This window comes from Octopus bimaculoides, chromosome 11, assembly GCF_046866305.1.
Source record: "Octopus bimaculoides isolate indiv1 chromosome 11, ASM4686630v1, whole genome shotgun sequence".
NCBI lineage: Eukaryota > Metazoa > Mollusca > Cephalopoda > Octopoda > Octopodidae > Octopus > Octopus bimaculoides.
The window spans coordinates 58,509,044-58,523,893 of NC_142938.1; the positions used below are offsets into that span (position 1 = coordinate 58,509,044).

The following is a 14,850-nucleotide window of genomic DNA, read 5'->3' on the forward strand; positions in this document are numbered from 1 at the left end:
CCCTTGCCTGTCTGTGTGACACACAGGACACATTTCACTGGCATCCATGCATCATATATGATACACATTCCAAATCTTTTTTATCAACCACCAGAGTAACTTGGCACTTATGGAAGGAAAACCATGGGCGCTTAGGACAAACTTATGAAAATGTTTTGGACAGGCAAAGGGCTAAGCAATATCATAAATGTTATTTTTCCTGAATCCTGAATATCCAGTTCCCATAGTGATAAGTGGACATGACAAAGGTGACACAGGTCCCCCAATCTAATTACTGATAGCTTATCTTACTGAAGGAACTGAACTAGGCATTGGCAGTCCAACAGATCATTAGTTAATTCCATCACACACATCACTGCACAACTCTTTACATTAATGGAGATAGAGAGACTCAGCAGTTACAAGCAAGGAGTATTTTTCACAGACCCAAATCCTATGATAAACACTGACCAAATTTTAGTGTCCAAATTCTCCATGATCATCTTTTAGTTCCGACAACTACCACCAACCTCGCCAGTAGAACTATAAACTGAATCCAGGAATCTTTTCAATTTTACTTGTTTCAGTCATTGGACTGTGGCTATGCTGGAGTACCGCCTTGAAAGGTTTAGTTAAACAAATTGGCCTTGTACTTATTTTTAAGTTATGGGGACATAAACAAAGTAACACTGGTTGTGAAGCAGTGGTGGGGGAACACACACGTACACGCACACACCCTTGCTATCATCGCCATTTAACATCTGTGTTCCATGCTGGTATGGGTCAGATGGTTTGACAGGAGTTGGAAGGCAGAAAGCTGCACCAGGCTCCAATTGTGTTTTGGTAAGGTCTCTATAGCTGAATGCCCTTCCTAATGCAAACCACTTAACAGAGTGTACTGGGCTGCATTTTGTGTGGCACCAGCACAGGTGCTTTCTACATGATATACATATATACAATACATACAGCAGTACCTTGGGCAAATGTCATCTATAACAGTCCCAGACAGCCCCAGGCCTACCAATGCTTTGTGAGAGAATTTGGTAGATGAAAACTGAAAGGATTATCTTTCTTTATAGTCCCTTACACTAAGTGGCTTGTTGCTTTGTTTGGGACTTTTTTACAAAAAACCAAAAAGACAAGAAGGGTGTCTGACCATAGAAAAATCTACATCAACAAATTTCATCTGAACCATGCAAGAATGGGAAAATGGACAGGCATGGTTGTGTTGTTAAGAAGTTTGCTTCCCAACCACATGATTTCAGTTTCAATACCACTGTGTGGCACCTTGGGGAAGTGTCTTCAACTATAGCCCTGGTAGACTAAAGCCTTATGGTTGGATTTAGTGGACAGAAACTGAAAGAAGCCTTTATTTATGTGTGTGTGTGTGTGTGTGTGTGTGCATGTGTTTGTCCCTCACCACTGCTTGACAACTGATGCTGGTTTGTTTACATCCCCATAATTTAGCAGTTCAGCAAACAAGACTAGCAGAATAAGTACTACACTTAAAAAGTACCAGGGTTGACTAAAGACTCTTCAAGGTGGTGCCCCAGCATGGCTGCAATTTAATGACTGAAACAACTAAAAATAAAAAAAAGATTAAATGGTGATGATGATGATTATGCTGATATTACTGGTAAATATTTTATCAGTCCCAGATGGATTAAAAAATAAAAAACAAAAACAAAACTTGCTCTGGCAAGATTTGAACTTGGATTAAAATCCAGTTCTGCACACCATAAAGTGTTCTTCAGTGTGTGTGTGTGTGTGTGTGTTAGTATCTTAACCATAGGGACAACCACCACCAGTCATTATTGGTTAAAGAAATATTACTGTTAGGCAACAAATACAACAATCTAATGCCATGATATCAACTGAAATATTCAAAATGTCAGGAGTGAGAGAGAGTAGGTAGAGAGAGGGCAATCCTGCTCTCTGAGATAGCTTCCAATAAACCAGATCAGTAGAGCTGTCCAGGATTTAATCAACTAGAAAGGAATTTACATTTAATGAGATTTCTGCACATTGAGTGTATGTGTGTGTGTGTGTGTGTGTGTGTGTGTGTGGTATCCATTCATCCATTTCTCTATCTTTCTCTCAAAATGTGAGTGTGAGTATATACAGACATATTCACATACATACATATGCAATGGAGATGGAGAGAGAAAAATAAATAAATGGTTACCAAAATATAAACTGTAACATTAATGGCTTTTTTTTTCTGCATCATGATGCTAGTGATGATGATGATTGTAGGAAATAGATTTTCAGATTTGGATTTCAAATTGCAAAGTTATTGAACTATCAAAATAGATTTTTTTTTTTTGCAGACCGAAAAAAATTATTGTCATCAAGTGTGGTAGTGTATGCATGTGTGTGTGTGTGTGTGTGTGTATGTGTGAGTGTATGTATATGCAAATCTGTGTGCACATATGTAAGTGTGAGTGTGCAAACTGATGTTTAAAAGAAACAAGATTGATGTTGTCCGAGAATATTCAAGATGGAAATATAGAAATTCATTCCTTTTTTTCCTTCTTTCAATGAAATCTCTCCAACGTAGCAGTGATCTCAAATATAGTATAGAGATGCAGTTAGTGGAATTGGTAAAGCATATAGAGACCAATCAGCTCAAGGAGCTGGCTGTTCAAGTCCTCTCAACCCTGTTCAAGCCTCACTTTCTTTTAGATAAAAGTATGGTGTGATTTGAGAGAAGGCTGGCTGCTATTTCTAATGTATGAAATGTCCAAAATAGAGGCTACCTCATTGGTTCTTTTTGCTATTGGCATAGTATTGTTGCCTATGGAACAGATATTGAAATAACCTAGTCTTTCTAGCAATGTATAGCTACCATTGCTAATTCATTACTAGAAGCAGTAGGAACACAGTAAAATTGATGAGTGTTTCATTAGCTCTCTGTGCTGTAGGAGGAATTGCCAATAGGTAGTTAGTGTTTGGTGGAGCAAAGTGAGATCAGCCAAGTAGACTTGCACTGTATCTACATACATATCCATACTGTATGAAAACAACAAATATTTGAGAGTGTCTCTATGTGGTTACTCAAACAGCTAGAAATAGCAGCTAAATCACACACACACACACAGATGGGATAATATTGTCAAAGAGACACTATGTTAGAAAGTAAAACAGGTTCATCATGGCAGGTACACCTCTGACCACAGCCTGTCTGCTCAATTGTGTCTGACCTATTACATAACAATATAAATGTCTTCAGTGCTTCACAAAATAAGTCACTAGTGTCAAGAGATTCACTTGCATCACTATTATTCTATTAAGTTCAAAAATCCACAGGACAATGTGTAACATGTAGATTAAAAAGACTGGGTTTGTTATATACGAGGGGGTGCTGAAAAATTCCTGGCTTTAAGAGTATTGTGAAAGGCCTGATTGGAGGCCCAGCCTTCCAAGTTCTTTTACAGGGCTTAGAAAAACTGAAGGACCACTACAATAAGTGCGTGAATATGAGAAGGAAATGTGGTGAAAAAAATCATAATTAACCAATGCTCCTGTATTTTCCTTTACCCAAAGCTAGGAACTTTTCAGCACCCTATCATAATGATGTGGAAATACTATTGAATGAAAATAGTGGGGGGAAAAAAGGGTAAACTAAAGAAAAAACAATGGAAAAACAAATAAAATAGTGTCTTACAAAATTTCCAGGTTTGATAAATCCTTGAAAGCTCCACGTTCTATGTGAGAAATGTGATTGTGGCCCAGGTAGAGAGACTTCAATGCAGCCAGATTGGCAAAGGAGTTCACTGTAATTGAACTAAGCTGGTTGTGGCTCAGATCCCTGGAGGTAAAAACACAAAGGGGAAATCTTAGAAATTTGAAGTAGAAAAGACAAAGTACATAATTTTAAAACGATAGAAAATACAAGAAAAGAAAATGAAAAACAAAGCTAAACTGATGGGTTAGAAAAACCAGATATTGGATTGATTCAAATATTGATTTCAAATTTTGGCACAAGGCCAGAAATTTCAGGGCTGGGGAGTGGGGTTATGTCAATGACATCGGCCTCAGCAATCAACTGATACTTATTTTATTGACCCTGAAAAGATGAAAAGTCGACCATGGCAAAATTTGAACTCAGAATGTGAAGACAGTTGAAATGCTGCAAAGCACTTCTGGCCTCTCACATTTACCCTACAATGCCATTCTAAAAATAACCACATCATTAAAATCTTGGAGCAATGAGATTGGGTAATTGAAAACCATGTGAATAAATTAGACAGAGTAATCTGAATACTCTATTCTACAATGCACAAAATATTTTAACAATTTTGTTTATACAATTCCTAATAATATTTGATTACAAAAAATATGATTTTTTTAAACATCAGATGGCTAGGAGTGTCCATCTGAATAAAATAGGAATCAAAGGGCTCTTTGGTAAAAAAAATGGTTGAGAACCACTGGATTAAAGTGATCTAAAAATTTGTTAAAATTTCATATAATTTACATTCCAAACATCAGTTTAATGATTCCACTATATTTTTCATTATTTTCAAAATTAACTGATACAAAGAGGGTGTATTTCAAAAGAAATATGGTAACAAAACGGTTAAGTGTTTCTTTTAACCCTTTAGCATTCAGATTACTCTGTCAAATGTAATGCTTATTTTAGTCACATTGGTTTGAATAAATATTTCATTATCTCATAGCTTCATTGATGTGATTATATTTTATTTTAGACAGACATTGTAAAGTATGATAGGTCAACATAAAACTGGTAGAATATTTGGGCCAGATATGGCCAAGTTAAATGCTAAAGGGCTAAACTAGATTCATAGAATTCATATCAAGTTCCATTTATCTAAAATAGGACAACATTTTTCAACACCCACCCTATCAAGGTTTCCTTTATTTTTCTTTTCTTTTCTCTTGTTTATTTTCATTTTCAAAACTCTACATAATTGCATTCAATTGTTTAAGGCAGACAACTAGTAAATTTGATTTGGAGCTAGCCATTAAAATGTTATATTTTAATACGTCCCTGAAGGCAAGGCGGACTATGTATGATTAGCAGTTATAGTTGAGATTTTCTAGATGTATTTGAATGGAGTGATTATCAATCTATAAAAATAATTTTCAATTTTAGATTTTCTGAATTACTTCCCAATATAACAACAGTTTGGTATCAATGTTGGAAGGGGAAAATTGCTTCACACAAACTGCTGAGGAGAAATTCCTGCTCAGCTCACCTTCCATACACCACCACCACCACCACCACCACTACGACTACTATCACTGAGACATTCATGTTCTCTAGTGGCAGGCAACATTTCTTTCCCTTCTAGTTTTTTTTTTTTTAAATTTTTTTTTTTATGGCAGCTACCATAGCTCATAGCTGTCAGCAATAAAATGAAGCAATAACAACAGTCTGCTGAATAAAACAGGGTCCCACAGTTTTTATACTCTCTCTGTGTGTGTGTGAATAAATGTATGTATGAGTATACACATATACATATTTAAGTGTGTGTGTGTATTTATATAATTCACCAAAGCCTAACCCTGGCATTCTGAGCTTACCACCTGACAAGACCAGGTCCTGACCAAACTGGCAATACAAATAAATCATAACCCTGACAGCCATTCTCTCCCCCTTTTTTTTTTTAATCATCACTCCTTCCCTTCTATCTCTCTTTGTAACACACACACACTCTCACACAAATAAACAGAAAAGGCTAAGGAAACAGTCACCAGAATATATATAAAATAAAGGAAATTCAAGCTAGTGGTGGTATTTCTTCTCTCCCCTTCTTCCCCCCCTCTCTCTCTCTCTAACACAGCTTGGATTGATGAGTGGAATCCTGATTTCTTCTTCTGGTTGCTGACATTTATTTATTGACTTATAATTTCCACAGACAAAAAGGGGAACCTCAAGACTGAACACTAAAGGCTGAAACTAATATTAAACTATTGGAAGCCTGAAAGCCAACTACTTCTCCATGCTTGATATGTGTGTATGTGAAGGACAAGGTAGAGACAATGTATTTTGACGGCAAAATTAACAAAATTTCTATGTCACAGTTGAAAGTTTAATCCTTAGCATTTAAACAGGCCATATCTGCTGCAAATATTCTTCCTGTCTTTTATTCAAACTGGCCAGATCCAGCTTCTCTTACCTATACTACAATGTCATTCTAAAAATAAACAATCACATCATTAAAATCTTAAACCTATGAGATAAAGCATAATTAATTCAAAATAACGTGAATATATAACATACGTTACATTTGACAGAGTAATCTGAATGCTGGGGTGGGGGGTTTAAACTGCTTTGTATCTATGGTTCTTACTCTTCTAGACCCTAAACCTAAGTGTCTAAAATTAATTTTTCAAAATGATTTAGAGTTTGGAAAAATATACTCTTTTAGTCTTTTACTAGTTTCAGTCATTTGATTGCAGCCATGCTAAAGCATCACTTTTAGTCAAACAAATTGACCCCAGACTGGAGCAACAGGGAATGATGAGTTTTGTTCAAGAACACAATGTGCCACCCAGTCCAGGAATCAAACCCACGATCTACTGCTCATGTGTGCGACACCCTAACCACTAGGAATATATCAACCCAAATCATATTTGGGAAGAGCCTATATATATATATATATATTCCAGAATAACTGCCTTTTGCAATAATATATGAACACATAGTTGAAAGAGGGAGGGGGAGAGTAATAAAATATAGAAATGTAAAACTTACAATTTCCTGAGTAACCGACAAGATTCCCATCCATCAAGTTCCACTGATTTGATATTATTGTGTGTTAAAGATCTGTTGGAGGAAGACAAAAGAGACACATTAGATTAAGACTTAGAAAGGGGTTTGGCTAACAAGAAACTAACAAGAGATAAGATAACAGAATTATACACATGTTGCCCTGAGTGTATAGTAAACATACTGTAATAAATGTCAGTATCATTTTGTGTGGGGTTGGTTTTAACATTTCTACAATTAAATTATTGCAGCCAGATTCACAGAATTTAAGTACAAATTCAGCACAATAACACACTGGATGATAAAAACGGTTCTTGCAGACTTTATCTTTGTCTAGCACACATGTAATCATCAGGGTGGAACATATCATTTGCCAAAAAACACACATGGTGAAGGGTGGGCGGAGGCTGGAACTCAGTAGTACTACCATCCAACTGGTTAGACGAGACAGTTGACATTTGCAAATATCTTTTGCATCTTCTTGTACCTTTTGTATTTTATTGCTCGACCAACCAAATCCTATCTGAGATTTGTCCGTGGATGTAAAAATGAAAGTAAGTAATGAGCAGAAGGAGGCTGGAGCAATTTTTGTCTTTTCTTGGGTCCCTAAGACTCATAAGGCTGGTTTCCTGGTTTCTATGGCATAGAGGAGATGGAAACCACAGCGTTTCCCTGAATGTGGCATTGGTCTCTGGCAGGGTTCAAGGCCTACAATTTTGAAGGGAAGGTACAAGTTGATGACATTGACCCAAGCATTGACAAGTATTTTATTTCATTGACCCGGAAGGAAGGAAGGAAGGAAGGAAGGAAGAAAGGAAAGGCAAAGCTGATCATAAGATTTGAACTCAGAATGTAAAGAACGAGAAGAAATGTTGCAAGGGATTTTGTCCAACATGTTAATAATTCTGTCAGCTCGCTACCTTGGCTGGAACAATAACTATGTATTAGATATTTGCTCAGTGTGAGATATTTAGTTCTTTTTTTATTCTGTTCATGGAATTATCTTGTACAAATAATAGCTGCAAACACACTGATGTATGTTCATGTCCAGTTGTGGGCAGGCATGATAACCAAAGGTTGAAACATTAACGCAAATCCAGCCAGCAATAAAATTATATATGAATAAGGACCTAAATCATATAATACAGGTAGCAGTTAATATGTCCTCAGGCTCTTAACTCCCAGTAGAGTCATAAATATACCCGCATCATGACATACAGCATTTTAGATCTGGCAGAACCTCCTACCTTCTATGCGTCAGACCTCTTCCACAGAGGAAGAGGAGAAGAAAAAATCAACCACAGTACAAGACTAACACTTTATTTCTTGACTCTGAAAAGCATGAAAGGCAAAGTTGCCCTCAGCAGAATCTGAATTCAGAGTGCAGATAGCAGGAAGAATACACACAGCAAGATGTTCTATTTGATGCTTCCAACAATGTCAACTCACCACATTGCTATCTAGGCTGATACCAATAGAAAATGAGTCAAACATAACATATTCATAGTATACAATTCCTTAAATCCATGCTCACTTTTGTATTATAAGCTTACTGACATAAGATTTAGGACTATATATATATATATATATATATATATATATATATGCACTTCTTGTTTTAAGGGAAGTAGGTAATTTGGCAATTGTTATACAGAATATGTTGAATTAGAACAGGTAAGGCCACAACTTGGCAAGAAAATAATGTAAAAATATTTTTTTATTCAGGCAGTTGTTTACCTCTAAGTGATAATTTTGTTAATTAGATACTAACTGAAGTGGAAGCTTACTTAATGAAGATAATTCTTCTAACTTATTATACACATAGAAATATATGCACACACACACGCACAAACATTTCAATCAAGTGATATTAGCACTCCCAGCCAAGTTATAAAATACACACACACACACACACACACAAAAAAAGAAGAAAAGTGTGTAATACCCTGATTCCAGTTAAACAGCAACTTCAAATAGCAGTAATTAATAAATCATTAGAACTATTGTTATTTTTGAAACAGTTAACGAAGGTTAGGGAAAGAAACGGACAAGAATAATAATAATAGTATATATAATGAATTAAATTCAGTGAGAGCAATAATAATAATAATAAACTCAAAACTAACAATTTCTAATTAGCAGTAGCATTTATGTGTGCTAAGGGCTTGCACTTGCCTGAACCCCATAGGTAAAAAAAGAAACAAAGCCGAAAAGGTGTCAATAAACAAAGCCTAGCTTTGATTTGTAAAGTTGTTAATGATATTATCCAGTACAAACCAGTTTGTTATGAGGCAGAGTTTCTTATATTCAATGTGTGAGCAGGTGGAAAATGCAAAACATGGGAACATATGGACAAGAAATTACTGGATTACAAAAACTATGTAAATGAAAGAGAAAAACGAGCAAGAAAAGAAAGATTTTTTCTCCCCTGATTGAGATATTTAAAGAGTTTAATTTGAATTATACATTTGTCTTCTCTCCCTCATTCACACACACATGCACAGACACACATACAAATACATAATATATTCATGACCACCTGGAGAAAGTGACATAAAACCATGCGTTCCTTGTGATAATTGATGCTGTGTTAAGATATATTAAATTTTATTTTCCTATGACAAAAAAATGTACAAATAATCTTTGTACATTCATTTCAGGGATTTTGTCAGCTATACTTGATCAAGTTAAGCCACTCCACTGAGGTTGCAGATAATTTACATATAGGGGATACAGACTGAACTTGCTTTGTACTTCTTGCTCAACACTGAGGAGGTAAATAAGTAAGGTTATACAATTCTTCAGCAAGAAGTTATGTAATCCTGGCAGTTAATTTGATGAAATACATGTATGTTTTATAAAAGATAAAATACCAAATATTTTTCCTGCATTTTATTAATTATGTATTCTTTTATTCTTTTACTTATTTCAGTCAGTTAACTGAGGCCATGCTGGAGCACCACAATTTAGTTGACGAAATTGATCCCTGGACTTATTCTTTGTAAGCCTGGTACTTATTCTATTGGTCTTTTCTACTGAACTGCTAATTTACGGGGAATGTAAACACGGGACACACACACACAAATATATGCATATATATATATATATATATATATACGATGGGCTTCTTTCACTTTCTGTTTATCAGGTCGGCTCACAAGGCTTTGGCCAGCCTGAGACTGTAGTAGAAGACACTTGCCCAAGGTGCCATGCAGTGGGACTGAACCTGGAACCATGTGGTTGGGAAGCAAGCTTCTTACCACACTGTCATGCCTTCATACATATATAAAACTTGTGTGGCTATAAAAACCATTATGTTCTTATAGCACATCATTATCAATGGAAGTAATGTAGGATAAGAACAGCAAGAATCAAACTCTGGGACACTGACTTAGTTTACTGGGTAGCTTTATGGCATTCTATGGAACAAGGTATTTTTAAGACATGGATGGAATAAAGTTTCCATAATCAGGCGATATTTCCTGAGGCTACCTCTGTAAAATTAGATTATGACAACTGAGATTAGATCAGTGGTTTCAACCATTTTTTGCCTATGGATACCTTTGATTCCTATTTTGCTTACCTGTCCTCCCCACCATGTTAAAAAAAATCCGATTATATTTGTATGATTAAATCATCATCATCGTCGTTTAATGTCCGCTTTCGATGCTGGCATTAGGAATTGTATAAAACAAATAGTTAAAATATTTTGAGTACTGAAGAAGAATAATTAATTTATTACTCATAAACTTTAACAATAAAATCTTATATGGATCCCCATGGGTCATATAGAACGACTGGGTTAGATTTTCTATCATTATTTTCTTTTTTTCATGTAAAAAGCTGTTTTTGTATCCTAATAATGCAATTTTGATCTCTCAATAATATAGACTTTCCTGAAGATATCCTTGAAGGGATTATGAATATAATTTATATCACATTCTCTGACAAATCTGGTTGGAGTTATAACTGTATATATTAAATAATTACACTGCAAACTACACAAACACACATTTATGAGTGAGAAGGATGGAAGTGAGATATACATATATTGTATTTACTCGTGTATAATTGTACTATTTTACTCTTGATTTTGACTAAAAAAAACTGGGGTGAGACATATATGGAGCAAAGCTTAAACCATGAAAAGAAAGAGATTATGACCAATATTTAACACATAATTTGGGGTGCAAATATGGTAGAGATGTTTGAATGTCCAAACATATATTACAATATATATTACATAAAAGCATACAAACAATAAATAGAATAAAATAAATCTTACAATTGTTTTAATGTTTTTAATCCATACAACCAGCCTTTCGATATCGTTGAAATATTATTGTGATTCAATTGTCTGGAAAGACAAATAATAAATAAACATATAATATTTATAAAGAAAATAATATGTATTAAATATTGTAAAAGATATATAAGATATGTGGTCTGGTGACAAACAACAGATAAATTATTTATCAGGTTTGTTTTCTTAAGAGATTGATTTTATTGATTGACTAATTCATTCAGTCATGATTGGTGACTGAATCAAACAAGGAGCCATATTGGATGAAAAGGACAACCATTGACTGAATTTAATTTGCAAAGGATCTTTCACCAGAGGAATGCCACCAATATGGATCTTGCTCTCAGTGTATGCTCAGTTGGACTGTAGCTATGTCAGCGTTTTCTACAATACTGTTGTTGGTGTTGTAGCAACCTGCCACTTGTGATCCTCTGAGCTGCTGATAAAGATTTTGTAGGCTTCAGTTCCACCAATGATCTAGAGCTTTCCTTTGCACTGCCAATTATTACTAACCTATTCTCTGGCAACCTGCATCATCATTTAACACCCACTTTTCCATGCTTTCATGAGTCAGACAGAATTTGTTGAGGTTTTCTATGGCTGGATGTCCTTTCTGCCACCAAGTCTGACCTGTTTCCAAGTAAGGTAATATTTTCCCATGTATGATGATGATACTCACTTATAACTACCACACTGTGCCTGGACAAGAGTACACACACACACACACACACACACAGAGGCTTCTTTTAGTTTCCATCTGCCAAGTTCAAGTTCACTCAGAAGGCTTTAGTCAGTCTGGATGTTATAGTAGAAAGCACTTGTCCAAGGTACTGTGCAGTAGAACTGAATCCAAGACCTCATGGTTGGGAAAGAAGCTTCTTAACCATACAGCCATCTATGACTGTCGTTAATTCTGGTTTATGAATTAAATGAATGAATGAATGAATGATAAACATCTTTTCATCATCGTCATTTAACGTCTGTTTTCCATGGTGGTATGGGCTGGATGGTTTCACAAGAGCTGGGAAGCCAGAGAGCTGCATCAGGTTCAATTTATTTGTTTTAGCAAAGTTTCTAGAGCTGGATGCTATTACAAACACCAACCACTTACAGAGTGTACTGGGTGCTTTTCATGTGGAACCAGTACAGGTGCTTTATATGTGGCCCCAACACAGGAGCCTTTATGTGACATCAGCATGTGTGATTTTTACAGTATACTTTCTTAGGAAAGCCAGCTACCAATTTCCTAATTTTATAAATGGAGGTAATGTAGAAGTGTTGTCCTACCTTAAAACATTAATAAAATACCTTCAGCAGCTTTGAAGTCACAACATATGAGTTTGCAACCAAGTTTTTTCTTTCTAATTTTAGCATACAGACAATTTGGTAATAACTCAGTGTGTGTGTGTGTGTGTGTGTGTGTGTATTTATATAGGATGTGTGATTAATGCAAAAAGAAGATTTATATACTTACAGATTTTGGATTTTTCCTAATCCAAAAAATGAACCATCTTTTAGTTTAGAGATGAAGTTTCTTTTTAATTTGAGGATCTGTAAGTTATCCAATCCACGAAATGATAAACTTTCAATAACAGTGAACTTATTCCGTGACATCTCTCTGTAATTTATGTAAAAAGGGAGATTAATAAACACAAATCAATGAGAATTCTCAGTAAGGTTATTGAAATCTTTAATTCCTTTAATACTAACTCCACCTAACCACTGTTCATACAGAAAATTTCAAATTTAAATTAAAATTTTATTCCCAGCATAATATACCAATATTTATTCCTTTATTGCCCACAGGGGGCTAAACATAGAGGAGACAAACAAAGATAGACAAAAGGATTAAGTTGATTACATCGACCCCAGTGCACAATATTAATCAGTCGATGAAAGGGATTTCTGTATGGCTGTTTGATCTGCTACAAATAGCAGACAAATCTCCTCAAATCACACCCAGCTGTCTTAAAAAAAAGGAGGGATATATTGGATACTATGCTCAAAGGAAAAAGACAGGATGGTCCATATTTGGAATGTCATTGATCAGGGTAGATATGGAACTAAACAGCAATAACAGTTGACTTAGAACTAGGATAAAAAATGCATCTCTATGCTGTCAATCTGCTAGAAACAGTAGTCAACTCTCCTTCAGGTCTCACCTTGCTACCTTAAAAAAATGAATCACAAGTTAATGTAACCAAAGAACAACCAATTCTGAATAAAAGCTGGTATGGTCATGGCTAAAATACCATTGATGTTAGCTAAACTAGGGCTAAAAACTACAACTCAGAGATAGGTGAATGTTAACTTTTAAGAGTTAAGTGTCCTTGCCATGAACACAATGCAGTAGAATCAATAAGATACAAACTGCTAAAGTCTCTCCGAACCACATCGTTTTGCAATTTGGTCATCTGTGTTTATAAGTACGGGTAACAGATTGAGGGCTATTCAGGGAAATTTACTCACAAAATACTAGCACTCAGTCCAGAGAGGCGTTTTGTCTTATTTTGTTTAACACTACAAAACCTGGAACTTGGGCATTGGTCCAATGGATGTCGGGTCAATGAATTGTCAAAGAATTAACATTGTGGGCAGTTGGAGACTTGATAACCTTCTAACTCAAATGCAAATACTTACAGTAATATGGAAAAAAAAAAATACCAAAGCTGACTACACTGTTATTAAGATCAAATAAAAAGATAGTGTTCACTATCAGAATGTACAATATTTTAACCGTGACTGAAGTTAAAAGACAATGATATTAATATCTACTTACAAACACTTCAACTTGGTGAGTTTTTCAAACAAAAACTCTGGCAAATGGTCCAACTTATTTTTGTTCATCTTCAGCAATTCCAAGGAAGTTAAATTATCAAAACTGTATTTTTCTACTCTTCGGACTCTGTTGTTATTCAGATAGCTGAAGAAAAAATTATAATTATTATTATTGAATTAACCATTAAAATTTTCAAAGTACTATAAGCAACTATTTGAAATGGGATAGAAACTTTGCTTCTAGATATAGCTGTGTGTTACATTACACTACCTAGAGTCTCAAACACACCTACCAAGTGAAATTAGTTACATCATTATCATTTAATCTTTTATCTTTCACTAGTTGCAGTCATTAGACTGTGACCATGCCAGGGCATCACCCTGAAGAATTTTAATCGAATCAACCCCAGTACATTTTTTTTTTTTTTTTGAAGTCTGGTACATAGTCTATTGTGGCCTTCCTAGTACAAACCCTCCCATGTTTCTCAGCAAGGTGATATTTTTCCCCACAGGAAATATCACCTTGCTTTTCATGGAAGACTAGAAATGAAGAATATTGCTTGTACGATGGCAACGCTCATTTACATCCATCACATGGTGTCAAGACAAAGGCACACACACAAACATGATAGGCTTCTTTTACTTTCTGTTTACCAAATCCACTCACAAGGCTCTATTATACAGGGTGGCCACAAAGTCTGGGTGCATGGGGATTAACACATCCTTTAAGAAATTATTATTTCTTATATTTAATTGTTTATTTTATGATTTTATTTACTCCATGTACCCAGACCTTGTGGACACCCTGTAGAAGACACTTGCTCAAGGTGCTGCATAGTGGGAGCGAACCTGAAACCATGTGGTTGGGAAGTAATCCACACAGCTACATGTGTACCAACATAAAATATTATTAGATATTATAAGCAACAATTTAGACTGGGATATGAACCTTGTTTCTTTCTACAGAGAGCCTAGAGTGGCTGATAACCCTTCTATATCAAATTAGCTACATATATATAAAAAGAGAAATACATAAATTTATGTAATTCTC

The 14,850-nt window shown here is 35.2% G+C and overlaps 1 protein-coding gene across 2 annotated transcripts in view; it reads right to left on the reverse strand.

Annotated features, from left to right (window-relative positions):
- LOC106876991 (uncharacterized) overlaps positions 1-14,850 on the reverse strand; it is a 616,967-nt gene that overhangs the window by 558,105 nt on the left and 44,012 nt on the right. For both annotated transcript variants that reach the window (XM_089360189.1, XM_089360188.1), the window contains exons 3-7: positions 13,801-13,944; positions 12,496-12,639; positions 11,004-11,075; positions 6,704-6,775; positions 3,647-3,790 (exon numbers count right to left, since the gene is read on the reverse strand). In XM_089360189.1, coding sequence (XP_089216315.1) covers positions 3,647-3,790; positions 6,704-6,775; positions 11,004-11,075; positions 12,496-12,639; positions 13,801-13,944 — 576 coding nt within the window. The remainder of the gene's footprint in view (positions 1-3,646; positions 3,791-6,703; positions 6,776-11,003; positions 11,076-12,495; positions 12,640-13,800; positions 13,945-14,850) is intronic.